Here is a 25,219-nt window from a genome sequence, read left to right on the forward strand (position 1 = left end):
AGTGGGAAACGTCAGAGAGGGTGGAAAACCCTTCAACTATTACTATTTAACAAGTGACGAGTGATTCACAGCTGCTAGAGTTGGTAGCTAAACTCCAAACATTTTAAATTCTTAAACCTTGGGTTTCTACCTTACAGGCAGACAGATCCCTTAAAAAAACGAAGGCTAAATAACATACTTGTTCTTCCAATAATTAAAGACAACAAAATCAGTTTCTTTTTCCTTTTTATTTTACAAAGGACAAACTTCAAAATCACATCTTCAGATTCAGAAGTTCCTGAAAAGATCAGAAAAAGAGATTAACACAATTACAAACTACTTACTAATATTAGGTTTCAGTTTTGATAAAATCAGTAATTTCCTATGATGGGGTGTGGTTCAGTAAGCAAAGCGCTCTACAGCATTCTACAGCGGGAGTTAAGTTAACTGCAATAAGAAGCAGTGCTTGCAAGATGAGCAAAATACATTGTATAAATGGTAAAGGATTGCATATTCCGCCAGAATTTATACACAGATCTAATGACCATTTATATAGAGCACAGTACATTAAAACAAGACTACGTGACATGGGGAGCAATTAGAAGCTAATTTCACACCGAAAACTAAAAACAAATTGTGTCTATGGATTCTTCTTCAGGTATGTGAAGATTAGTGCTCTTCATACTTTTTGAAGTGAAATTAAAACTGCTTGTTCATCAGCACCTTGCACACTGACAACTTCCTGCTTGAACCATGCTTTGAAATAATTCATCTTATCTTTGCAAAGACAGGGCAGCAAGTCACTGCGATCCATCACTTCAGGCTAAGGCAACATCTTAGAAAACCGGTCACATAACAGTGCTGCCGATTCTCAAAGATCAAAGCAATGGCTAGAGCTACACAGCCCATTCAGAGAAGACAGAAACCCCCAGTTCCAGCATTCCTTTCTTTCTCTGCAGTCACAGTGCCCTTACTTTGAGACAATGGTGTCGTTCTTCGCCAGCCTCAGGAGGGAGTCATCTGCTTCACCCTGTAAAAGAGCAACGCCCTTCATAACCCAATCCTAGTTAAAACTGCAGACTGAATTTTCAGATGAACTCCCCAGACACTCACAAATGCGTTTTTCAATGCCAGTGTCTCAAACAATGAGCTGTAAATAGCTATCTAAAAGCTTATAGCCAAGCAAGAATGATTTGTGAATAAAACCTCCAAGTTTTAATTTACTTTGAAAGTAAAACGGCATTCATCTAAAAGTATATACACATTACAGAAATGATCAATAAAGTAACTGTTCACGGTACACAGCATACAACTTTACATATGTATTAGCAAAGACCTTCTGATCTACAAACTGCACTATCATTGCAAAATGTCCATGTGACCCAACAATTGTTACCGATTTCCATATTTTGGGTCTTGCCAATACATACATGGAATTTAAAAAAATCACTACCATCTTTAATATGAAATCTGAAAGGCAGCAGTGCAGTCTTCCTTGCTGGGGTAAATTAATTAGGAGTAGAATATTGACTGTTTACTGCCAGCATCCAAGATAGGATCAACACAAAACTGATACTGATCGCGCAGTGTTACATTCGGCTGGCTTGAACCCATCCAAAGGAAACCAACTATAAAAGCTTGCACAACTGAACTATATCCCCTACTTAACTTAAGCAGTTCGATTCAATATTGCTGCCCCTTATGAGGAAATGGGTGCTAATCACAGGTAACGTGATGAAGATGAGAACCTATGTAAGCGCATGGGTGTAGTCTTCTTACCATTCTGCGAATGGCTCCACAAATGGCGTACGTCTTAAATTGCCCGTTGAACCTGCCTGTGACCTTGTCTACCTGATGGTCAAAGGGAAAACAAGCTTGGGATTTCAAGAGGGAACACATTCGAACAAGGATTAACACAGAATTATTCAAATCTATATATATTCCTTCCCGAAATTATCAGCGCATAAAACTGATATTGCTAAGAATCCTCAATACCAGTTTATGCATGTAGAAACTCTAATAAGAGACTAAACCTCAATCGCAAGCCATCACTGAGCAAATCGAATCTGAGAGCAGCTCTCTGCTTAGGTAAAACTTCTTATAACCTTCACACAGATGCAGATTAATCAGTTGTCATCACAAAACACAGTACAGCAACAGACATGTCCTAACACAGCTTCTAAACATAAATATAAAGCCAGTTTAGATTAAACAAAGATGAAATCTTACCTCAGCAATGTTGATCTGAATAGAGGCATGGTCCTTAGCACCAATGATTCTATTGCTCGCAGAGCTAGAAGATGAAAAGTAAATAATTTGAAACTTACTGTGCATAAAGTGATGAACTGAGGAACCCTACAGTGGAAAACTCACCCCAGATTAAACTGCTGAGTCACTCCCACTTCCAGTTTAATTACCTCTGCTTTAAGCAGAAGCCTTGGTTATTTATGCAGGACATAAGACTATGCATATTCTGACAGTTAAATTTGGGGTCCCATATCCTTTCACAGGAGGCCAGTGAGTCTGCAGGTTTTTGAGATCTCTTCAAAGCACCAGAACCCAGAGAACTGGGGGAAGTTGGTCCAAGTAAGAAAATAAGGCCAGTCCGATTATGAAAACCCCAGCCAGACAGAAAACCAGTACAGACACCAGCCTCCCAGGATTGAGGACTCCGGACTTAAATCAACATCAGCTCAAGGTCTAAGAGATGCAACAATCCCATCCAGTTAAACCTTAAACTGACAAGTTTAATACTTCCTCTGAACGGCTCAAAAATTGAAGAGCTACAGAAGGCTGAACACATTCTGAATCAAGAGCTGGACTCCCCTGCTTGCAGAAGCACATAAGGACATCTGAATAATGGAGGTAAATAAAACTACTGAAGGCAAACTACAGGAAACGAGTTTTGCACGTTACCTTCAAAGCAGCACCGAGCTGGTGAATCAAGCACAATCCTGATGGATATAACCTAAAGCAGTGCTAAGCCGATAAGACAATTCACCAACTCCTTAACACGTTTAAAAAAGCGTTACGTTTGAAAGTAAAAAATAAAATAACGGGCAATCCTGTAGTGCAAATTGACAGAGACACAGAAAATGGTAAAGATGAGACTTCTTTGATTTCTTATGCTGAAGTATTTTCCACCCTCTGTAACGAATAAAGCAAGACTTACCATTTACGGGGGACGTAAAGATCCACGAATTCACCGGCATCGTTCTGCATCTTGATTTATTTTAAGGAGACGCGTCCCACGGTGGTCTGTAAGTGAGTGATTTATTCCAAATTAGACTAGAGCTCACGGTATTGTACATATTGCATATCATCCGATGTTGTCTGTTATCTCGCATGTAAATCATTTTTAGGATTTAGGCTAAAATCAGCATTGAATCTGACTTGCAGGTCAATCTAAACGACATATCACAGCTATAAGCTGCGTAGAGACATCACGGTCTCTATGCGATCAAATGACTCTTCTTATATTAATAACGTTCAGGCACAAATCATTAATAAAATCGAGGACATAAAGAAAAAGCAAAACATATTTCTCCGCCAGCTCACAATAAATGCGCTCCACGCTAACATGTGGCCGATTTCTCACTGGTTTCTTGGTCTGCCGAATGCTTTTGATAATAATAATTATAGGGGTACAAATCACAAACAGATAAAGTATGTAGCTTAAGTTCGGCAATTTTCAATAAACTGATATTAAACGGTGCGTTTATTTATTTTTTTTACAGTTTACTCGAGAGCACGCTCCCTCTTACCTCTGCTTTGTATAATGGCCGACACGGAAAGGAAGAGCGAAACCACCGGAAGATGTCAGCAAGGGGTTGCCAGAACTGCTTCCGGTTAGACTGCGTCGTTTAGGCTACGGTTTAAGGGACTTTTATTTTGAAAGGTGCTGCCAAGCTAGCGTCGTTAAATGTAGCTAGCATCACGCTACTTTAGACTACTGTACGGATAGGGTGGGTTTTAAAGAAAAACTACACTCCCAACTAACAGAAAGAAAAGGTAGTCTGTATATTCTCCGGGTAAAACTACCCCCCCACAACGAAAATTTCACAAGTACTCTACTGGTCCAGTAACCATCTACGATTAAGTTCTCCTAGAATAGGGCGTTTCTGACTTGTCGAGGAAAACATTTTTAACGAATTTCTATTGGTAAACCCACCCAGACATAAACATAAAATTAAACGGAAGTCTATTAGAAGTAAATGTACTCACACCAGGTGGCAGTCCTCCTGGGACAAACTAAGGTTGCTGCTGGAAGAGGTGTTAGTGGGGCCAGCAGGGGGCGCTCACCCTGCGGTCTATGTGGGTCCCAATAATAAACAGGTGCCGTCCTTTGGATGAGACATAAAACCGAGGTCCCGACTCTGTGGTCATTAAAGATCCCAGGGCGTTTCTCGAAAAGAGTAGGGGTGTAACCCCGGCATCCTGGCCAAATTTCTCATTGGCCCTTACCAATCATGGCCTCCTAATAATCCCCATCTATGAATTGGCTTCATTACTCTGCTCTCCTCCCCACTGATAGCTGATGTGTGGGGAGTGTACTGGTGCACTATGGCTGCCGTTGCATCATCCAGGTGGGGCTGCACACTGGTGGTGGTGGAGTGTCCAGAAAACCGCTATATAAGTGTAAGCAATTATTACTTTAAAAGTACGATTAAAAGCAGATTTGCACGTTATACTTCTAAACTAAAGCGCAGTGTCAGAACAAGAGCAAATTCTGTGTGAAAATATTGATGAATAAAATGAGGGGCATGTGTGTCAGTCACATGAGATTCATATTACTTGTTTATTACTTGTTTACTATAACAGCAATTGTCATGTTATGGCTAATAGTGACTATGCAAATAAATCGAAAAGAATATACCCTGTACTACAGATGCATTCATACTTAATGTGTGAATCAATGATGCTTCAAGTAATGTTCCACCATGTTAATCTTCAAATAGATATGTAATGTAAACTAGTCAAGCAAAAAAAAAAGTGACTTAAAATCTATACATGAACAAGTGGAAGTTAACTCTGTGCTTAAATGTTTCTGTTTAGACTGCTTCTTATTTTCTGTAGTCTAATGGACTGTAAGTGGACAAGTGCTTAGAATGTGAGTTGTCATTTCTAATAACATCATGCAACATTTCTGACCCGCAGGCCAGCTGTATGATGGCCTACAGCACCTCCAAGTCTCTGCGTGTGTTTAACAGAGCGAAGTGTCATCAATTTAATAAGCAGTGAACTAGAACATGCCAATTCTGAACACAAAAAACCCAGAGGCACATACGGAATACAGAAAATATATTTGAAAACATATATATATATTCATTGTTTATCCAAAATAGATAATTAAAAACCGATTCCATTCGCAACAGTACTTTATGATCTTAATGACTGGTAAACCAGCACTCTACAGTCAAGCACAAATGTGTCAAAAGTGGACATGAGGTAATAAAACATGGGATATTTAGGGAAGGAAAAATAAAAAAAGCAAGGGCGGAAATGGGTATTTAAATAATGTCCAAGTGGAAAAACCACATTCTATTATACCTCCTTAATGTAGTTACATTTCTTTATTCGTTTAATAACATGGGTGCTTCATGTCATCTGTATTGTTGCTCTGCACAACATATCAGATGGCCACAGCAGACTGTGCCTTTTAACTGTCGCAGGATTAATGCAGGACTGTTCAGACAGCTTATAAAGCTAGGTATTATTTCAAGCTGTGCTCACGGCTGCAGCAGACACTGGAAGGATAGGTTTGTTCCATTATTTCTTATATTCGGTATTACTCTTATTCAAAGCACCATGGTACCATAGTGCAAAAGCTTTGGTCAGAAGAAAGTCACAGTGTCAATACGTATGCACACAGGCAGGCAAATCATGATTGTTCCACTGCCAGTTTGAGTTACAGACCAAGACCAGCTTAAAGCAATTAAACTGGCATCATGTTTGATGGAATTAATAATTTAACACATTCTGCACCAATTTCGTCTCAGGCACTTTGTAATTTGCGGTGTATGGCAGCGTGCCATGAATTGGAAATAGCAGCTCTCACTCGGGATGTTATCTGGGAAGCGTGAATAACACTGTCTCCATCAGTAGTGTGCCAGTGTATACTTTTCTACTGCAACATAAGGGACACAGCAGCAGTCCTTTCTGTGCATAATTCTGCTACAGTTTTACAGATGCGCATTCTCTCTGCATTTTACAGGCTAATTGCAGACAGATTACTCAAAAAAGTACTGATAAATGCCAGACACGTTTCCATTAGTTACTGATACGGATGATTTACTAAAAAACAAGTTGCTTTTCTGTGACTGCTTTATTTCATTTTTAAATTTAGCAGAATGCAGCAGTGCATTCTGAAACCTATACAAGGCAGAGAGCCAGAGGAAGAAATACCAAGCCAAAATATGCACTGAATTAAAAATTACACATTAATTCCCACAATTAAAATGTCAACTTCAGAATTAACAATGAACATTACATAAACAGTTTTGCATTTTTAAACCTTAACTGACAAAGTAAATATATACATTTGTAAAGAAAATATAGGTTCTGTATTTTTTCCTGAGAAAATAAAATTTGACTGCTGGCATTTAAAATTATCCTACTGTATATTTTTCTTTGCAATTGAAAGCATTTTCCTATGAAACCATTAAGATGACTGTTGCACATTTCCACCATTAGATTGCTCTTGTAGAGCCCATTAATAGCTGTATATTTAACACCATGTTACTTCAGCATGCCTTTGTAAAGAAATAAGCAACACTCTGAAATACAAACCAGGTGCACTTACAAAAAAGAAAATTTGAGGGTCACAATGCGGGTTGCTGTTTTGGTGCCAAAGTACAACGTACAACTTTTAAAGCATTGGAAATAAAGTGCAAAGATTTACAAGACCATCATCATCTGTCAACATGAAAACTCATCTGCTGACCAAAATATCTCTCAATATTTGCTGCTCAATAGAATACGATTAATTCATAGAAATGTACAGCAGGAGGACAAAGAATGCTACTAGTAATGAATAATTACTGAAGATTAAACATATAAAAACTACAAGGTGTGAAAACTAGTACCGAAAAAAAAACAATTTATGTATAATTCACACATCCATTACAACGTACTGTCCCATTCTTCAGATCCCAACCCCACTCACACTAAGAACATAGAATTACAGTATATATATTGCCAGAATGGTTTAATTCTGATGGAGAAGTGACTGTAACACACTTTGCAGTATCTATTAGAATATAAACATATTCTAAAAGCAGTATTATTTTGATTTGTTCTTATGTAAAATCAAAACCTACAGGCTCTAGAAATGTATTCCGGTCAAAAGGGGATCTGGTGGAGTCACAAGCTGAGTATTGAACACCATACAGTAATACACATAAAATAGTCACAACGACATATTGAAGCTTTTACAGAATAGCACCATAAATGTGCTTAAATGTAAGCTCTAACATAGAGTGCTTGATTGAATGTGCATTGAATGCTATTTTCCTTAGAACAAGGTTTGGAAGAACAAGCTTATTAATTAACAGCGTACAATCATATTTTCAGCAGGCAACAGGACATCCTTCATCTTTACTGTTTGTGCCAATACTTCCCAGATGTGTTAAAATATTACAGGAAACAATTTTGCTGTAACTAGTAACATACAAAACATACTGCCTATTATAGATAATGCATAAATATTTTAAAATACAATGTAAACAACAAAAAGGAAGTGCATCCAGATAAACTATGGATAAATAAAATGTGTTGGTTATATCCCTTCTATATCCAATACAAAATAAATAGAAATGAAAAAAGGCTGCACTTATTTTTTATTTATATGCTTTTTCTTTAATATCATTTAAATGTTATTCACTTGTGCTGGGGAAAACATTTCTCTCGTCTCACAAGTGTATATTATGAAAACGCAAATTATTCCAGCGAACACTTTGAGTATGCTGAACCGTTAATTGCAGATCAGTGGCCGGTCTGAGTGAGAGATTCAAGTCTACAGAACAGAATATTAAGGGTTTCTCCATGAAACCCTAGTCAAATAGTCTTTGAGATTTGCAGAATGCTGGGTTTCCATGTAAATAATGTACCTTTACACTTAAATGTTAAGTGTCTGAAGGAAATGAGAGATACCTGATGTTTGTGTAAGACACGGTTTAGCAACAGTTTAATACAGTGAAATGCAGAGGAGATAAATCTCATCTGGTAAGAGCTGTCAGGAACCATGGATCATCCAACAGTGTTGACTTTATTCTGGAAACTAAAGCATTTCTTCTTCTATTGAAGTGCATGAACTAAATTACCCAGTTATCACAATAGATGTTATGGGGAAACAAAAACAGAAAGAAATCCTCTAACAAAGTGTGAGAGAGGGGTAGGTTCATTTCATCTGGACCTGCCACCCTCCCACTCCGAATGACACATTTAGCTCTTAGAAAGCTTCAGCACTGCAACTGAACCACTGCAATATGATTTGTTTTCTTCTGCGGAGTCCGGTTTTGAGACCGGAGTGCGAGGCAGCCCTGGTCACGGCTGCTGGATCAGACGTCGGAAGTGTGGCATCACTTTGCTCTCTGGAAGGTAGAGGGCCATTTCCAAAGCAACGAGGACGGTGAACTCGAAGGAGATCAGTTCTCTCCGATTAATACGGAACCTCTCTTCTAGTTTCTGCAGGGACATAAGACAGAAACACATTTAAAACTGAAATTCAGAAATCACAACCCCCTATTTTTAGTAGACCATTGTAGGAAAAAAAAAAGTTCAGAATCTGTGGCTCCATGGTAGCATGTTTATCTGGGATTTAACCATGTGTGAGTAATCTGCCATTTAGCAGAGGTGGCATTGTGCAGTTGCAGAGTCCAGGTTAGACCTCAGAGATAACCTCAAACATTTAGCTTTTGGATTGAACTCCCTCACACAGCACAGACCTGCTGTTCCGCTTGAAGATATTGTAGCACTTTGTGTCCTAGTGTAAAACATCCTTTCGAATTCACACAAAAGACAAGCCAGAAAAGGGCAGGCACTGAACACTAAAATGACTGATACGCCTCAGGCAGTCCCTTGGCCAGCTGGGAGGCAGAAGGGCCCTGAACGGGACCTCGAGCGATGACCCGCGACAGCTGAAAGCTTTGTAACGTACGTCTATGAGCAGCTTGACCTCCTGCTTCTTCAGGTCGCTGCCGATCTTGGCCGCCAGGAGCACGCAGGCTGCGGAGCACAGCTTGCGGTTCTGTTTGTTCAGTCGTCCCTGCAGCACCAGCTTCTCGAAGTACACGTAGGCCATCGCCACGGTGACAGGCTGCAGGCTGCACTCCTCCCCAACATTGCGCATTTCTCGCTTCAGGCTGGACAAGACCAAGGCAGTTAAGCACCGAGCTTCAGAAACGTTTCACACTCATAATACTGTACATCAATACATACACATCCACTAACATTTCCAGCTGCCACGGCAACACATAAACATGAAACCTACATGTGAGAAAAATGCAAGGTTATCAATTTCTATTCTTTTTGTATTGGGTAGGCAGGGACTTTTGCTATGTACAGTCATCTGCCTGTAGCTTTCTGGGTCCCTAATGTCATAATTCTAGATAAAAACCACAACCAATTTATTTAAATATATTAACAGTTATGTTGTACAGAAAATTTATTTTTTTCAAGTAATAACTCACAGTAAATACAAGGTCATTTCGATAAAAAGTCACAAGCTCTGGTATATTGTTAACTTCAACACTCTAGCGATCACAAAACAGTATGAATAAAGGGGTAAGATTTATAGCAAAATGAGCATGACTCCTTGCTCAGAATAAGGTAATAAGATTGAAATTTCCAATATGTGGTGCAGGTTACTTTCACAGATGGCAACTCATGCACCCAGCATCCTCCTTCTCTGGCTCTGCAGCAAAAAACAAATCATGTCAATGTGACTTTCCTGCAGAAGAGAATTGTTACATACCTCCTTATTTTGCTCAGAGTTAACTTGATGTGAGGAAACTTTTCCTTAAACATCTCATTCATGTCCTTTTTAAGGTCCGATGGCTTCACATACTCGATTACAGTTGTCTATGAATAAAGGAAAAAGGATCTAGTCTTAAAAAAATCCCCATATCTGATCAATATGTGACAAACTCATCAAAAATCATACATAACATAATAAGAAAGATCTATAGAGTTGGTTAATAACATTTTCTTTGTTCTTTACCTTTGTTAACACTAGGCAATGTAACCAGAAAACAGAAGCTTACATTCCTTAAGCTTGTTAGGACTAGCAAAGTAAGAAAGCATATCACATCCTGTTTGGAGCAGAGCAAAAAAGAATGCTAAACCATTCTATATTATTAAAACCGACAATTTGAGTCATATGTGAAACATCCTTTTTTGTGTAGGTGAACTTACTCAAAAGGCTCGCTTTACGAATCCTGTAAAAAACGGTTCAATGAATAACAAACAGATTCCATTGGTGGCAATGGAAAAAAAAAACCTGCAACTTTTACACACCATCAGCATTTTTTCAAGATTCTAAAATAAGATAAAATGGTAGTGTATTGTGTTTCTATAAAAGGGTATTTGAGTGCAAACCATGAGCATGAAAGCAATGTTACCAAGAAAAAAAAAACTTGCATTAGCCTCTTACGCATAACACTCCACAGTGGAAAAGAAAACAAGCTCCTTTATAATCTGTTCTCAAAGCTCTTTGCACAGGTACTGCATATATAGGACATCAAGCCACGAGTTTATATTTAGACAACGGTATTAGAAGTACTTTATGGGGGAGCCTCTTCACTGTGCACTGTGTCTTTCAAAGACCAAACTGTCAGAACCCACTACAATGTTCAACAAAATTAAGAGCTGGGATGACAGGGAAATTCCTTGGAAAGAGGAAATGAAGTCATGAAGCTGATGTCTGAATGCCTTGGAGAATATATTTTTTCCACCAACATGGTAACAGAAGTCACTAAGGACATATAAGGATAGATGAAATACAGTCACAAACCAAATTTACAGTTGATCAGCATGACATCATTAGGTTTTATGTCTCAACATTTTCATCTATTTTACAGACGTCAACAAAGCAGTAAATCTCCCTTTTCAGGAAAGGTGAAGGTACAGAAAACTTCTAACAAGTTCAGACAGATTCTCTTTTACAGCTTTAGAAAGTAGTATGTAGCTAAAGCAAAGACAACTATTTTAGGCGAGACACTGCTGTGGTGCTCTTGAGCAAGGTCCTTCACACAGTTTTCCCAATAGAAAATGGGTGTAAATATACGTCACTTTAGGCAACAGTGCCAGTGAAATGAATTTGTAATTTTATAAGTATGAGGCAAAATCATCCTAATTTATGATGTTTTTAAAAAACAGATGAAAAGTGTGTTGTAAAGCATCCATGTTAAGGTAGCATTTACCACATTTTCTGATGCTTTTCAACTTTAAAAGTCACAACAGTTACTTTATACTTAAGATTTTCTTGAAACAGGAAAATGTTTTCAAACAGTGAAGTAAAACCATGGGACCCCAATCTAACGCTCCATTTACGCTGCCTTTACTCCAGGTATGGGAGTCAAAGGATGGTAATTTAGTCTTGAAACTCTAAAATAAAAAACTAGAAAATTCAAAAAAGTCCTGTGCCTGCTGGAATAAGCTCTGGCTTACTGTGGACAGCAGATGTATTAAGTATTTTAAAAAAGTGTACGCAAATAGGAATACTTAATGCTCTTGAGAACTTGATTAGAGCCTAAGCAAAGTTTCTAACAATGCAGAAAGTTTACCGATTTGAATAAATATTTTTAAGAAAGGGCAATGCTAGTTTAAAGAGCATCTCGGGGTTATCACTCTTCCTTACTGGTGGTGGGAGAAGTTTCATTTAACTGCAATAATAAAATGATATAACTGGAGCCAGCAGCTCGGATTTTGGTAGTACAAGGCATAAAATAGTAACAAGGTTGTATGCCTTGTTTTGTCAAATGTAGAATACAGTGAGGCTATGCAGACAGGCACTGTGAAGTACGCCTAGCTGCTGCTGAGCACCAGCAGTGGAAATGAGGCAGGAGTGACACAGACAGGGGGAGGAACCACAACGAGACTAGTAAACAGTCAATGAAGCGATGTCAAGGGCTCTCACCATGTAAGAAGCAAAGATGAGGACCCTCTTGTGTTTCCCACAGGGCCACTGGGGATCGCTGAGGAGGTTTGGATCGTATTCCGACATGTCCACAATCTCATTACCTGGAGAAGCAAGCAATCAGAGAAGGCTTTTAGGGGAATAAAAACTATTTCAGGAGCCTGAGCAATGCATGAGGGGTGCATGCATGATGAGGATTGCAAATATCAAATTACCAAAGATCTGGAATCTCAACAGGATCTGCCACTTGTATTGAGGTAATTACAGCTCCAATTCAACGAGGACATGCTGACAGGCAGAGCTGAGTGCCTTACCAATGGAGGTAATTCTGCACATCTATGAATGTCTGCCTAAACAGTTCTGAGTGAATCAGTGCGATACAATGACCATAAAAAGGTATTAACATTTCAGTTCAAAAGAGAATCTGAATCTCATTCACACCACAGTTTTCCAAGAAGCCGCCAACCCAGCTCCGACACACAAGCACTTAAGCAGAAACTAAGAAGAACAAAAAGAGGAGTTTCCTTGTGGACCTCACATGAACCTGCATTTGACTTCTCTCTCTCGAGAGTCACCCCGTTTAACAGAGCGCACAAAAGTGGCCAAGCAAGACAAGATGCAGCTGACGAATAAAATCAAGGGTGTAATTTTGTGGGAATTCTTGGCAGCATGACAGAGCGCAGAATTCTTTTTGTTGGCGTTTAAATGTGATAAACCCTACAATTGCAAGCTGAGAAAATAAACACATTTTTAGGTTTGATATACATCAGAGGAAGATCTCTTCATCTTTACCTAGTTCCTGGGCAGGTGCTGCAGCACTGATCCTGGCAGGAGTATAATTTCTCTGAATGTTGGAGCGCGCCAGTGGAGTCTGAGCAGCAGGATCAGCTGGAGGGTTCTTCTGCTTAACCAAGGCATTGGTTGGGTAGAGGAACTTTGCATAGGATACAGTCTGGAAGGAGAAGCCATTACAACACTGCATTTAAAAAAATATGCAGACCAAACACACACTTGATAGTGAACTACTATAACAGCACAATGGTACAAGAGATCCCTGCAAACTATTTTTTCCCTTCATGTTTAAAAGGTTTAATCTTGAACTAAAATGGACATTTTCTTGAAGACTGAATCGCTTTTACAATCCAAATGTAAACCAGTTTTAGAAAAAAAACCAACACGCTGAGGATGTGATCCCACCACAACAAGAGGCTGAGCTCCAGGGCTCCTACCTTTCCATCAGCTCCCAGCTCCACTCCCTCCAGCCCCGGGACCATGTCGAGAGAAGGGGGACCCCCTCCAGAAGGATGTCTCTGCCTCTGTCCCTCCAGCTTGGGGTCACTGCGGAAAGAAAGCCAAGTCTGTGCCTATTACGAGTCAGACTGGAGACCTGGGCTTGCCTAGGCATGGGTTAACTGCACAGCACATGCCACTGTGTGGAAACTAGTCTGAATAGGTTGCATTCAGCATGCGAATAAACAGTGACAGCAACGTGAAAGAAAAACTAGAAGAATCCAGGGTTCATAAAAATATTGCAGAATCTCAACGGTTTTGGAATAAATCACACAATGCACAGAAAACACACCCAAAAGGAAAATACATTATATGGTGTCAATTATCTTATACAGTAGTTTTCTTTTCGTTTCTTGAGAATTGCACGCAAACGGATATTTGTTTGAGGTTTCAAAAAAATGTTTCAGGACTGCTTAGTTAATAAGCAAGCCCATTTTTTCTTCACTGCACAATCTGTCACAAACTCCTTTCCAGATTCAGCACAGCTGTAATTTTGGAACGATAAACATGTTTCTCCTACAGAGCTAGCATGCGGAACATCTTTAAACTGACAGTAATATGATGACAGAATGTCTATGAAATCCACAGAACCAATTTGCTTCTAATTGCTTGGAAGATTTATTACAAAACAAACACTATAAAGAATTGTTCATGGTCATCTGTGCAGTTGTAAGTAAACTCAAAAGTGTCCCCTACTAGGATTTATGACTATGTATCACTGCTGTCAAAAGAGAACTCATTCCCTTAAAAATTATCTAACACTAGAGGGCTTTAATTTAATCATCACTAATGATTATAATATAGGCAAATAAACTGAAACATTAATTTAAACTAACCTGATTTGGACAGTACAGGCAGGCTCCCACATTAAAGTCCCAGAGTCTTTGATTTCTACAGAGCCTGGGAAATCTCCTCTTATCTCTTCACGAACGTCTTATATAACACGCCATGCAATTTCCTCTTTATAAAAAAAAATCCTTCTCCAGCTTCCACGGAATTTGCGAGGATGTAAATACACAGGCCACTGCTCAAAGCCAAGGTCACAGTGTGCTGCTGCACTGTGCCACTCAAACCCAAGTGACAGTGGGAATATTGCTGCGCACAGAAAACTTAAGTCCCACGAGTGTACCACTGCATTGTTTTGCTAAACTCTCAGAATGTATTTTTATCTAAGGAAACAAAGCAGACCCCAGCAATTAAGGACAAGTAAATCAGGAGTGCATCTGGACTTTGAGAAAACAGCAGAGAAAACTTAAACATGACCTGAGGCAACGGAAAAAAAAATTGAAGGGTGCCCTATGCGAGACCTTACCAAACTGAACATTACACAATTTTCCACTGCATCCTTTTTTTAAGCACAAGGCACAAGAGACGTGAAATGAGTAGCTATTATATTTTCACCATCTACAAACAACCAACACATGCAAGAAAAGGCACTCTTACCTATCACTTCATGATTAACACAAAATGCTTTTTAAGTAAATGAGGTGGTGACTGTACACCACCAATGCCATTTACTGTACATGCTTTATAAGGGTTTGATTTTAACTGGAAAAAAAAACACTACAAAACTTCTGCAGTTATAGCACAACCTCCTCTTTCTACACAGGAGTAGTAAGATTTAAAAACAAAAGTAAATTCTGTTTCCCCCCCCCACATTCTATCCAGAGGAAGGAATTTTCTTTTTCACCAGCAGTACGCTTTCCGGTTTAAGTTTGGCACAACAATAATGAGAATTCTATGCAGATTCAACAGAATTAAAACAAAAGGACATTCTTAGAATGACTCAGAGAGACAAAGGTAATAATGAAATGCTCTTGTGCTGTACCTGATGTGGAAGCTCTCCCCATAAGGCAGGACAGAGAAGGCAGCACACAGGGATCTTTTGGCACATATGAACACTATCCTAAAAACAAGAGACCAACAAAAAAAATCAGCCACATCACAGGAGATGACATTCACCTCCTTAAAGACACAGCTTCGGGTGTGCACTCTGGCATGTTTTACACAAACCTTATTCTGTCGTATGCCTTTATTATTTCAGCAGTGCTCGCTGCTTGCTTATTATATGATATAAGACACATATTCACATAAGACATATTCAGGCATAAGCAGAACGCAGAAGGTCTTGTGGAAGAAAAAATATTTAACTGCATATTTTCGTTAAACTATATGCATGGAAAATATGCCTATATATTCCTATACGCATGGAAAAAAACAGAACCTGTGTTTTTATTGAACTTTTTCTCATGGGCTCTTTCATGGTTAAAGTATTCAATGCTCCAAGTCTAGTCAAGTAAAATATACAATGCCAAGGATTATTACAGACAGTTAAGCGCTTATGTGGCATTTTGGACATCTGAAATGTCTATCGCACACCTACACAATCAGGAAAACTGGCAAAGGGAAAAAAAGACAACAAGAGTGAGAAAGCTGTCATGTGTTTATAACTAAGTCTTTGTCAACAGAACTAGTGTTTTTCCATGGGCATGAGGCCAAACAAAATCCCAGTGTAATTCTGCTGTCTGGTTAGAAGATGAGTTTTGAGAGAAAAAAAACTTGACAGCACACAATGACAGCTCTGATGTTGAGAACTGGGCAGGTCAGGTCATGAAACAAGCAAATCTTGTCTATCTGTCACATGGCACACACAATGCAATCAGCACTTATATGGCAAGCTCTGGCTGTGAAAAGTAGTAGCACTCAATACAGTTAGAGCCATGATTTAAGTCTGTCCTTGTATCACATTAGTAAAGTATTATGAATTTATTCATTTAAACACTGTCACTTTAGAAACACTTTAAATCCCAAAGGTAATGTACAGATCAGATATGCTGAGGCACTTACTAAAAATTAATGTAATTAAACTATCACTTTTTCTCCATCATCTCAGTGAATCAGCAAGTAGTCAGGCACATGGCCGTACTTTTAAGCTTGTTTTTGATCACACCGTTTTAATGTAGCCGTACTCCAAAGCAGAGGAGAATTTTAAAATATACTGATCTTCAAGAGAAGCTTATACTTCTATCTGTAAAGACATTTGGTATCATCAGGAAAATGCTAATCTTTTCTTGCATCAGGAAACACTGTTTTACAAGCAGCATGAAACCGTATGTTATCTTGCTAGAATGTTGTCGTGTCAGCATGAGCCCAGTGCAGGTTAGCACGTGAGAGTCCCAGGACATGATCAATGTAGCACTGTGCAGTCAGGCTGGCATCAATCACAAGTAGGGTTCTACAGCTGTAAGACATGCCTGCCCAGTCCAACACAACAGAGTCTCCCCATTGATCTTGGCGAGGTACTGTGACATGTAGTCTTCCCAGTTGTTGGCCTACCACTGAAGGACTGTGTTTGGTTGGAAAAGAGCAGAAATCGCTGACCGTGAACACCCCAGACTGCAAATGAAAACGTGCTGACTGGGGTCAGACTCCAACGCCAATAACACATCGTCCTCTTCACGAGCAGGCCATGTTGAAATGAAAATGTTCGTGCTGCACACCAGGCTTGTGCACAGAATGACCAAGGAGTGACATACAGTGGATAGACTGCACGAAGACTTTTGGTATGAAGAATTAACAAGCAAAGTCATCAAGTCTGCTTACATACCTGCTGCTTCTGGTATCGTACTGCCTCATGTTCTTTATGAAGTGGACCTTCTTCAAACCTCTAGGTCGCGGAGAGCCCGATAAATTCCGTGACCTGAGCAAAATGAGTGATCATGAGAAAGTCATTAGTGCTGCTCAAAACAATTCCTGACACAAACCATGCAACAAAAGGCATATGTCAATTACAAGTTGCTAACATTTAAGCTAGCATTGCCTTTCAGTTCAATTACACACCATCAAAAGTCTCATATCGGTATATTCTTTAACAGAAGCATGAGTGGGGAGATCAAGCATAAAACGATTCCTAACTGGAGATGAAAGAAAAGTTTCAGCTGTGCATAACGATGAACAAGACGAGGTACAAAATTTAATAAAATGTATAAAATTAACCCTTACTCTTCATTTATGGAACCCTTTAAATATACACTTTGCGATCATTTAAGGTCTTAAAATGTCATGACATAGAGCAGAAATCGTGGTCTTTGACAAACAGAATATAGAGAGAGAGGAGTGAAAGGCTACTTGCTGTTTAGGTTTTTGAATGATGAGCTCAAAACGAATGCGATTCAAAAATGCGACTGCAGATTTCAATAATGTCAACTCCTGTTAAAACCTATTCAGGTAATTTAGCCAATGCTGGGAAGACCAGCAGTATAGCATTCTAACAGGAAAACACTAAATATTAAATGAAGGGTGAACAGCTCTAATTCTGTCTCTGGTCATTTTCATCTTGCATGAGCTCTTAACTACCTGATTGATCTTAGCATTGGCTTAAACGGAAATGGAGTGAGCCCCCTTTCACAGGACATTATGGTTTAAGACCAAGATGCACTTCACGCATATTTACCCACTTTGCAACTGGATGGAATCGCCAGCTTGTAAAGCTCTCCATAGTTATCCCATAAAACTATGGTGCAAACTGGACCAAGTACGTTGGAAGCATTACTTTACCTAAAGTAACTTGCATTTCCAGCCCTTTATACAGGAGAGTAGTATACTTTTATGTTTGGCTTGTGTGTTTTGTACTTTTATGGGAGAAGCCAAAGACAAATTTCCAAGTAATGAACAATAAAGTATCTTATCTGGATGCAGTGCCTTGATGAAGGGCACAACATCAGTGCTCCTCCTGGGATTGGAGCCCACAGCTATCCAGTTATGACTCCAGAACCCTATCTATTTCACAGATATGCACACCAGCTTCTTCCTACCTTCGAGTTTTAGGTTGCAATACGTTTAGGGTTGATTGACTACTTGAGATTGCCCACTAAAATTTACTCCCTGGTCCCCATTAGCTGACTGAACATAGTATATTCTATCTCTACGGTCACGTATGGCACACAAAAGCAGTCTAAGAGAAAAGTAAAGAGTAATTTAGACTCGTGCTTTATTTTTGACTTACCACTCTTAACATAAGTACTTGTTTAGTTTCAGCAGCTACAAAATATGTCTTCACTGCAAAAGGGGAGTGTTTGTCACTGTTAAAATGGCTGAGAAATTGGATTTGCTCCTATGTGCAATTTACAGCATCAGCAATGTTTATTTCTCATCATGCACAAACAACTGGTCAAAACATCAGAAAACAGCAGCGCACAGATTGGCACATAATACGTATTAGACGCGGTTAGACACTTCTTTCTTTCTGTATAATCCGTAAACCCCTCTGACTCGTTTTGGATATGAAAAGCGAAGGGCAACGCTCTTATAATGCAAACACGAGCAAACGCCCAGGGCAGCCCATAAGGCAAAAAGCTTATTATGGCAGAATTTGGAATAAGAACTGTTACACAATAGTTGTTCCATCTGGCGTGTTCTGGTTGACCTATTAAAAACGAACAAACTTGTGTGGCTGGGGTCCATTTAATTCAGTCCAGTTTTGAAATCCAGATTAGGATCTGTCACAACCATCCCTATTTGACATTTTGGCCACTCTTTTCCCCACCCGCTTTCTGGCATCAGCTTCCTTTCCCAATCCAAGCTGCTGCTCTGACTTATTCAACCACCGTTCAGCTTGCATCTGGACATTTCTGTATCTTCACCATCCTCCATGTCTACATCTACTGCATCAGTTTCTAGCTTGCAGCTACAAGTTATTATTCCTTACTACTCTTGGCAATAATAATACTACCTCCAGCACATACACTACTAAAGCACTTCAAATATGAGAACAAGTTGACTGATGTCATTATTTTAGAACTGTGACTTTTTAAAGTTGGTTCAAACCTGTTTCAGTGCATTTTCATTCACTAGACCAAAACGTCACGTAGCCTATACCACAGATTCTAATATTGAGGGGAGGTCTTTTCATAAAGGAGTAAATATATTTTCCTAATAAACTTGAAAATAATTTCTTACCTTGGGTTAACCTGTATTCAATGCCAGTACACAAGCTTTACAGAAACTTTTCAATTCTAATGTCTACAAAACTGATTCTAGTCACACCCCTGTTGGTTTATATAACAATCTCTCAGCTCTTTATTCATGTATACAGTATGCAGCATCTTTGAGGTCCAGAGGGAAGCAGCTGTAACAGACTCCTGAGACAGGGTTAAGAAGGGTGACCTTGGAAAGCCTCAGATGTTTCAATCAAAAGTTCAACAAGCTCTTAACTCTGAATCAACTGGCTTATCTACGGTGTTTAGGAGTGTGATAAGCAGAAAAATGCGTCACTGCCCTGAAAAAAATAAATTCCACCAGCAGCAATCATCTACGTAATATGCTGGGTCTCTGTCCCAACACCAGCACCCCATACCAAGCTGGTAACAGTAATTGAACCCAAAGCAAACTTTATTGAGCATTAAGCTAGACATTGCCACCATGCAACAAAAGTGGCATTTAAAATTGTAACATTTTCCCCTTACTTTACATACATAAAAAAAAACAAAAGAAAAAACAGTTGCAGTGCTTTTAACACACAGATTTAGCGCTCAGTTTCCATCTATAAATAGGGAATCAGTCATATGCACATGAGATTAATTTAATGTTACGTTTCAGAACAATAGTTCAAGGAAGAGTAAAGCCACTGAATCACAACAGTGAATTATATATCACTGGGGATGCTTTAGGAAAACACTGGATCTCAGTTCCAGTTCTTGTGTATCCCCACATCAACTGGTTTTTGTTCCAGCCAAGGCACAGACCTCGTAGTCACTTTTGTCATGAGAATGTTTGATACTGGGTCATTCCCACATATATTAACATCACTGACAGACGATGAAGAAGCAGGAAGCTTCGAGCAGTTATTCAAACCTATGAGTAAAATCATTTTTACTGCAGATATACATTCTGGTGGGTGATTGTAAATGATTTAGGAATGTAAACATGCATCTGTTCAGAACAAACATAGCTGCGCTTCCCAAAAGCAGCAAGCACTCTGTCCATTCAGAGTTCAGATAACATTGGAGAAAACCTTTATTACAGCTGAGCTAGTTGTGTGTACAGATTGGAAGGGGGTTGCTACTCATATTCTTTATTGAGAGTGTTTATTATGTAATTGGATTGGTTTCATCAGCACGAGAGGTCACAGGGTCATGTTCTCTTGCACACTGGGACCTTTCAGGAAGTAATTATTAAAAGTTCAATTAACAGCATTACAGCAAACCTTTATCAAGCAGATCGAGGAGGGAGCAGATTGAGTTCTATTTGCTTAGCCTTTCCACATCAACCCACATACAGGAGACTATTTAAAAGCAAAACACAGACTATTAAAAGACTGCTGAAACAGGATAAAAAGGTATGATCGAGAAATGGATAAGTTAACCACAGTGATTAAAAGCTAAGCAAGAATGATATCTAGAAGACCCATGGTGTTGGTGTTAAAAACTAGTAATCGCATTACTTCTGTCCTGGAGTCCTTGCACTGGCTTCCTGTCAGGTTTTGTGTCGACTTCTAAATCTGCATGCTCACTTATCAGGCTCTACATGGCTTGGCACCTCAGGACCTGTCTGACTTACTATCTTTATTCTCCCCTTTTGGCAACCTTTGTTCAACTAACTCTGGTGTCCTGCCTGTCCCCCGAGCCTGTCTACATATTATGGGTGACAGGGCCTTCTCTTGCTATGGCCCGAAGCTCTGTATAAGCTCTGCCCCTACAGATATCCGAGAGTTACCTTCCCTGTGCACTTTCAAACCAACTCAAAATCGTCTTCTTTAGAAGGGATTTTATATAACTGGTTCTGTATCTGCCCCTTTGCTTCTCCCTTCTGTATTCCAAACCCTGTTTATAATTGTCTAATTCTGCTTTCTCCTCTCATTGTGTGCTTTTTTTTTCTTACTGTAAAGTGCTTTTCTCAAAGTTTATTATTTGTCTTTGCTCTGTCAACACTTCTACTTCTCCCTTAGTTTCAGATTAATGTTTAACAGAAGAACAAGGTGGAACATAAGAAGACAACTAACCTTTCTAGCTAGCCCTACACAACAAGGCACACAGCTGCATGCAGTAGTGCTTGTGGTTGGTCCCACATGCCTAAAATCCAATTGAAAGCCGCAGTCCAATATTTTAGCTTTCTTTTGAACCCTTTCAAATGGAGGCGGACATTTTACTTCAAAGGTGTATGAAGCCCTGCAGTACAAAGGAATGTGACTCAGAGTGATTACCTTAGTGAGCTAGATTTCTCTCCCTAAAACAACAATGCATGTAAAACTATTGGAGCCTTCTTCGGTTATTTACGTCTCCCCAGTACAGGCTCTGGCAGATTATGTTGCGGAACTATTTGTTCAATTCATCAACGAATAATTTTGTCCTGCCTGAGGCACAGAGTAGTCAGGCTGAATCAATGTTTATCTGTTGTGACTCGAGTTGTAAATGCTAATACAATAAAAGGTTAAGCTCTTTGGAAAAATAACCAAAACTCATCTCCAGCTCATACCTGCTTGTTTATCATAAATAAATTAAATCCTAATTTATTTTTAAAATTGGTCAAACCAATAAAAGTGGAACACACAAAACCCCATACTTATTTACAGGATGCACACGCCAGATTGGGTTAACAGGCCCGTTGACAGTGAGCCAGAATAAACATTTGTTTCTAATAATAAATCTTCATTGTGTATCTGTTTCCTGGGATACAAGACACCCTGGTTCTGCATTATTAAAAAGCAGGGTGTGTTGAAGACGTGTATACGTTACTGACCAAGCCTGGGCGATTGCTCTTTCACTTAATTCTCGTCTTTACGAAAAGAATAACTCGAGGATATTTTTGATTCAGCATTTCGTAATGCACGACAAGAGGTCGATAAACCTACTCTGAAGCCATAAACAACGATTAAATCTAGTTGAACACACTCGCAAAACAACACAGGACCCTCACTCCCTTATCCCTCTTTTATATTTAGAGACACGTCCGTAAAACCTCTTCATGGGGGAATACCACGGCGTTACGCTGATGGGATTTAACTTCTTATCCTTCAAAACCCGGAAGACACTCAGCAGTACGTGACTGAGCTCAGCATGAACTCTTCAAGAGGCTCCAAAATACAAAAAAAAAAGCATGACCAAGCTAAACATTATTTAGCTGTGGAGTGTTTACCGCTTAACTGATGCAGGAAGTAAAGACGCTTATGGCGTTTTTCTGTCTTTCTCAGCTGCACGGTCAAAACAACCCTACCTTTAGGCTGACCCCCCACACCGCCGTGAGTCGTATTAAAACTCCGGGGCCAAAATCGATCGCAGCGGTCTAGCTGACTATACCAGCAAAACAATGCATGGATTAGAGAGCTACCTGTTATCAGAAAACCAATATTTCCACTTCGACTTTTCTGCGGGATGCAGCGATGCACCGATGCACCGACTCCGGGACGCAATGAACAGGTGAACTGCTCGATCAGACCTTACCTCTGCCGTGAGTCCAAACTCAGAGAGTTGCAGCTCTGCACGGAGAGGACAGTTGCAGGCTTACTAGAGCCACCCAGCAGAGCAGTGTGCGGGGGTCCCGTCGGGGACAGCAGCAGAGGTCCCGGTGCTGGCAAGGGGTTGCTTGCGTTGCCTCCCTCTAAAAACGCGTCGCAGCCCGCCACGGTGCTCGCCCCTGGCTCGGTCGGCAGGACCAGGATCGGGGGCACGGCGACCCCCGCAAGCCTCGATGCCGGGGTGGCGGCGGGCCCGCCCGGGGTGGCCGGCAGCTGGGGGAAGGCTCCACAGCTACTCGCCGGCACCTGGTGTCCGGTGGCTGCGGCTCCGGCTTCTTGAGCCTGCAGCTCGGTCTCTCTCTGGCTGTGGTTCCCATTGCTCAGGTGATCTACGGGCCGCCCGTCAAGTGAGATGTTGTTTAGGAAGGAGAGGGCGGCCTGCCTCCTCCGTGAGTCTTTACTTTTCCGAGGGTGATCTTTAGGCGCTTTACTACTGTGGCATAACGTGCTACGCGAGCTGCAAGTAGCAGCCGCCGCCATTCTCCAAATGAAAGGAAACAGATAAGCCAAAAGCATTCTACCCGGCGTGAGGACTCAAACCCGCCCGCCTACCGCCAGCGTATTGGAGCAATTTATGCGATATGCAAAACAGTAGTTTCCCCCGAGGTCAGGATTGGCTACTCTGGTTGGTTATAAAACTGTGCAAACACACTCCCAGAGGCATGTTTTGATTCCGTTTTGTTGTGATCATTAAAAGGCATCTTGCCTTTTTAATTCGATACTTAGACAATACAAAGTCACGTAGCCTAAATGAATATTTAAGCATGGGGTCATGAATATTACTTTGCCACGATGATTGCATAAGTCTAGAAAACAGAACCCTCAACAAAGACCCTACAACTACAAGGTCCATAGACTGGCATCTGCATCACAAGCAGCACTGAAGCAGTATTGAATATTTTCAGTACAAACATAGAAGTACAACATAAATTACTTGAATATTTAAACAGAGGAAATCTGCAGTTTGTACAGTGTGAGGTGCATATTCAGCCTGAAATCCACTAGTGTGGTCTTGGAGGTTTAGCGAATAAGCCCTCACGAGAACAGATTTTGAAAAGAACCCTGAATTGTTTCATTTCTCAAAGAGGTACACAATAGGAATAAATATTTCAAGACCCCTTTCTTACTAAAGCCTGGATTAAATGGAGGTTTAAACCCACTCCTCAACAGGAAATCCCAGGTGTGCCTTGTGATCATACCTTCTTGTTCAACAAAGGTTTTTTCCATTAACAAAAGAAATTTGCAAATATTTGTGCTTGGAATTTAGGATTTGGCTGGTGGGTTGAAATACTGATTTAACCAAACCTTGTATTACAGAACATTTATATCGTGGGAAGACTGTACATAAGATATTCTCCTTCTAGTTACTGCAAATTGAATGATTTATCTACCAAGTAACACTAATGCACTGGGAAAACTGTCTCTTGTGAGATCAGGAATGAAAAACTTCAAGTGCCTCAGGAAATGTCACATCTCTGGAAGATCTGATATTAGAGCTGCTTCCTTCAAAGAGAGGCAGATGGAGAAGAGAATTATCTGAATTGGGAAGCTGAGTTTTGTATTGCTGTAGTATTATTACAGAAACCCTTGGAGACAATGCAATCTTAAAATGTTAGTATGGACATATGTAATTTTTGTTTTCTTTTAGTTTGCTATCTGATTATATCTAAATTAAGGTAGGAAAGAGGCAGAATTTTCATTTAATCAGCAGTGAAACACCAGCCAGAGGACAAGTGGAAACTACAGGGAAGTGCATTTAAAACTGAGAACAGCAGTCACCTGTTCATGTGAAGGATTGTGGGAATGTCTGACAAGCTGTCCAGTCTCACGGTTGAAGCCCACAAACTGGCTATTTTCCAGAAAAGTCTGGATATGGCACGTGGATTTAATTAGCCGCTTAGTACCAAATGAGCTGATGCTCCAGTGGTGTCCTCTAATCTGTAACCTTTTTTGTGACTCCAAACTCTTTAATACATGGTTTTATATTAGATCTGAGGGACTGAGTGTGAGATAGAATTGGACATTAATTATAAAGTTTATATACTTATATATTACATATAAAGTAATATCTGATTTTTAAATCACCAATGAAATAAATAGGACTGTATAAAGTTAGGGCTCAGAGGACACAGATATCACAATGCCCTCAAGTACAGTATGGGTTACTGCTTGGCAGAAGACTGGGTAGCTTTGAGGGAAATGTGCCTCTGTCCCCTGGCTAACCTTGATTCTAGCTTGCCTTCTGCAGTCTGTCCCAATTTAACTGTTGGCTTGATGTGTCAGTTAGAAAGAAACACCTTGAT

The 25,219-nt window shown here is 39.9% G+C and overlaps 2 protein-coding genes across 3 annotated transcripts; both read right to left on the bottom strand.

Moving 5' to 3' along the window:
* Positions 1–212: 212 nt before the first annotated feature.
* On the bottom strand, positions 213–3,847 carry rps21 (ribosomal protein S21). Of its 2 annotated transcripts, XM_088937464.1 has the most exons (6): positions 3,744–3,847; positions 3,152–3,237; positions 2,209–2,272; positions 1,759–1,830; positions 954–1,009; positions 213–277 (listed from the first exon to the last, which is right to left on the bottom strand). In XM_088937464.1, the coding sequence occupies exons 2-6, from the start codon at positions 3,199–3,201 to the stop codon at positions 268–270; spliced, it is 252 nt and encodes an 83-aa protein (XP_088793590.1). In that variant the 5' UTR covers positions 3,202–3,237; positions 3,744–3,847; the 3' UTR covers positions 213–267. The 2 variants fall into 2 exon arrangements, with proteins under 2 accessions (XP_088793590.1, XP_088793591.1); XM_088937465.1 differs by lacking the exon at positions 213–277 and having other exon boundaries at positions 950–1,009.
* Positions 3,848–5,266: 1,419 nt separating this feature from the next.
* On the bottom strand, positions 5,267–23,432 carry cables2b (Cdk5 and Abl enzyme substrate 2b). Its single transcript, XM_088937463.1, has 9 exons — positions 22,843–23,432; positions 17,013–17,105; positions 15,234–15,311; positions 13,345–13,453; positions 12,908–13,067; positions 12,116–12,219; positions 9,953–10,059; positions 9,137–9,341; positions 5,267–8,664 (listed from the first exon to the last, which is right to left on the bottom strand). Exons 1-9 carry the CDS (start codon positions 23,430–23,432, stop codon positions 8,524–8,526), a joined length of 1,587 nt encoding a protein of 528 aa, XP_088793589.1. The 3' UTR covers positions 5,267–8,523.
* Between the last annotated feature and the right edge of the window lie 1,787 nt (positions 23,433–25,219).

Source organism: Atractosteus spatula, chromosome 19, assembly GCF_055471065.1.
Source record: "Atractosteus spatula isolate fAtrSpa1 chromosome 19, fAtrSpa1.hap1, whole genome shotgun sequence".
NCBI lineage: Eukaryota > Metazoa > Chordata > Actinopteri > Semionotiformes > Lepisosteidae > Atractosteus > Atractosteus spatula.

Excerpts from the sequence above, each read along its gene's own strand:
- cables2b (XM_088937463.1), bottom strand. The coding sequence starts at position 23,432 with ATGCTTTTGGCTTATCTGTTTCCTTTCATTTGGAGAATGGCGGCGGCT. Across the intron at positions 17,106-22,842 it reads AGTTTGGACTCACGGCAGAG|GTCACGGAATTTATCGGGCT; the intron begins GTAAGGTCTGAT and ends CATTTTGCTCAG. Across the intron at positions 13,068-13,344 it reads AGCTGGGAGCTGATGGAAAG|ACTGTATCCTATGCAAAGTT; the intron begins GTAGGAGCCCTG and ends TTCTCCTTCCAG.
- rps21 (XM_088937464.1), bottom strand. The coding sequence starts at position 3,201 with ATGCAGAACGATGCCGGTGAATTCGTGGATCTTTACGTCCCCCGTAAA. Across the intron at positions 2,273-3,151 it reads CTTTACGTCCCCCGTAAATG|CTCTGCGAGCAATAGAATCA; the intron begins GTAAGTCTTGCT and ends TTCATCTTCTAG. Across the intron at positions 1,831-2,208 it reads TTCAGATCAACATTGCTGAG|GTAGACAAGGTCACAGGCAG; the intron begins GTAAGATTTCAT and ends TTTGACCATCAG.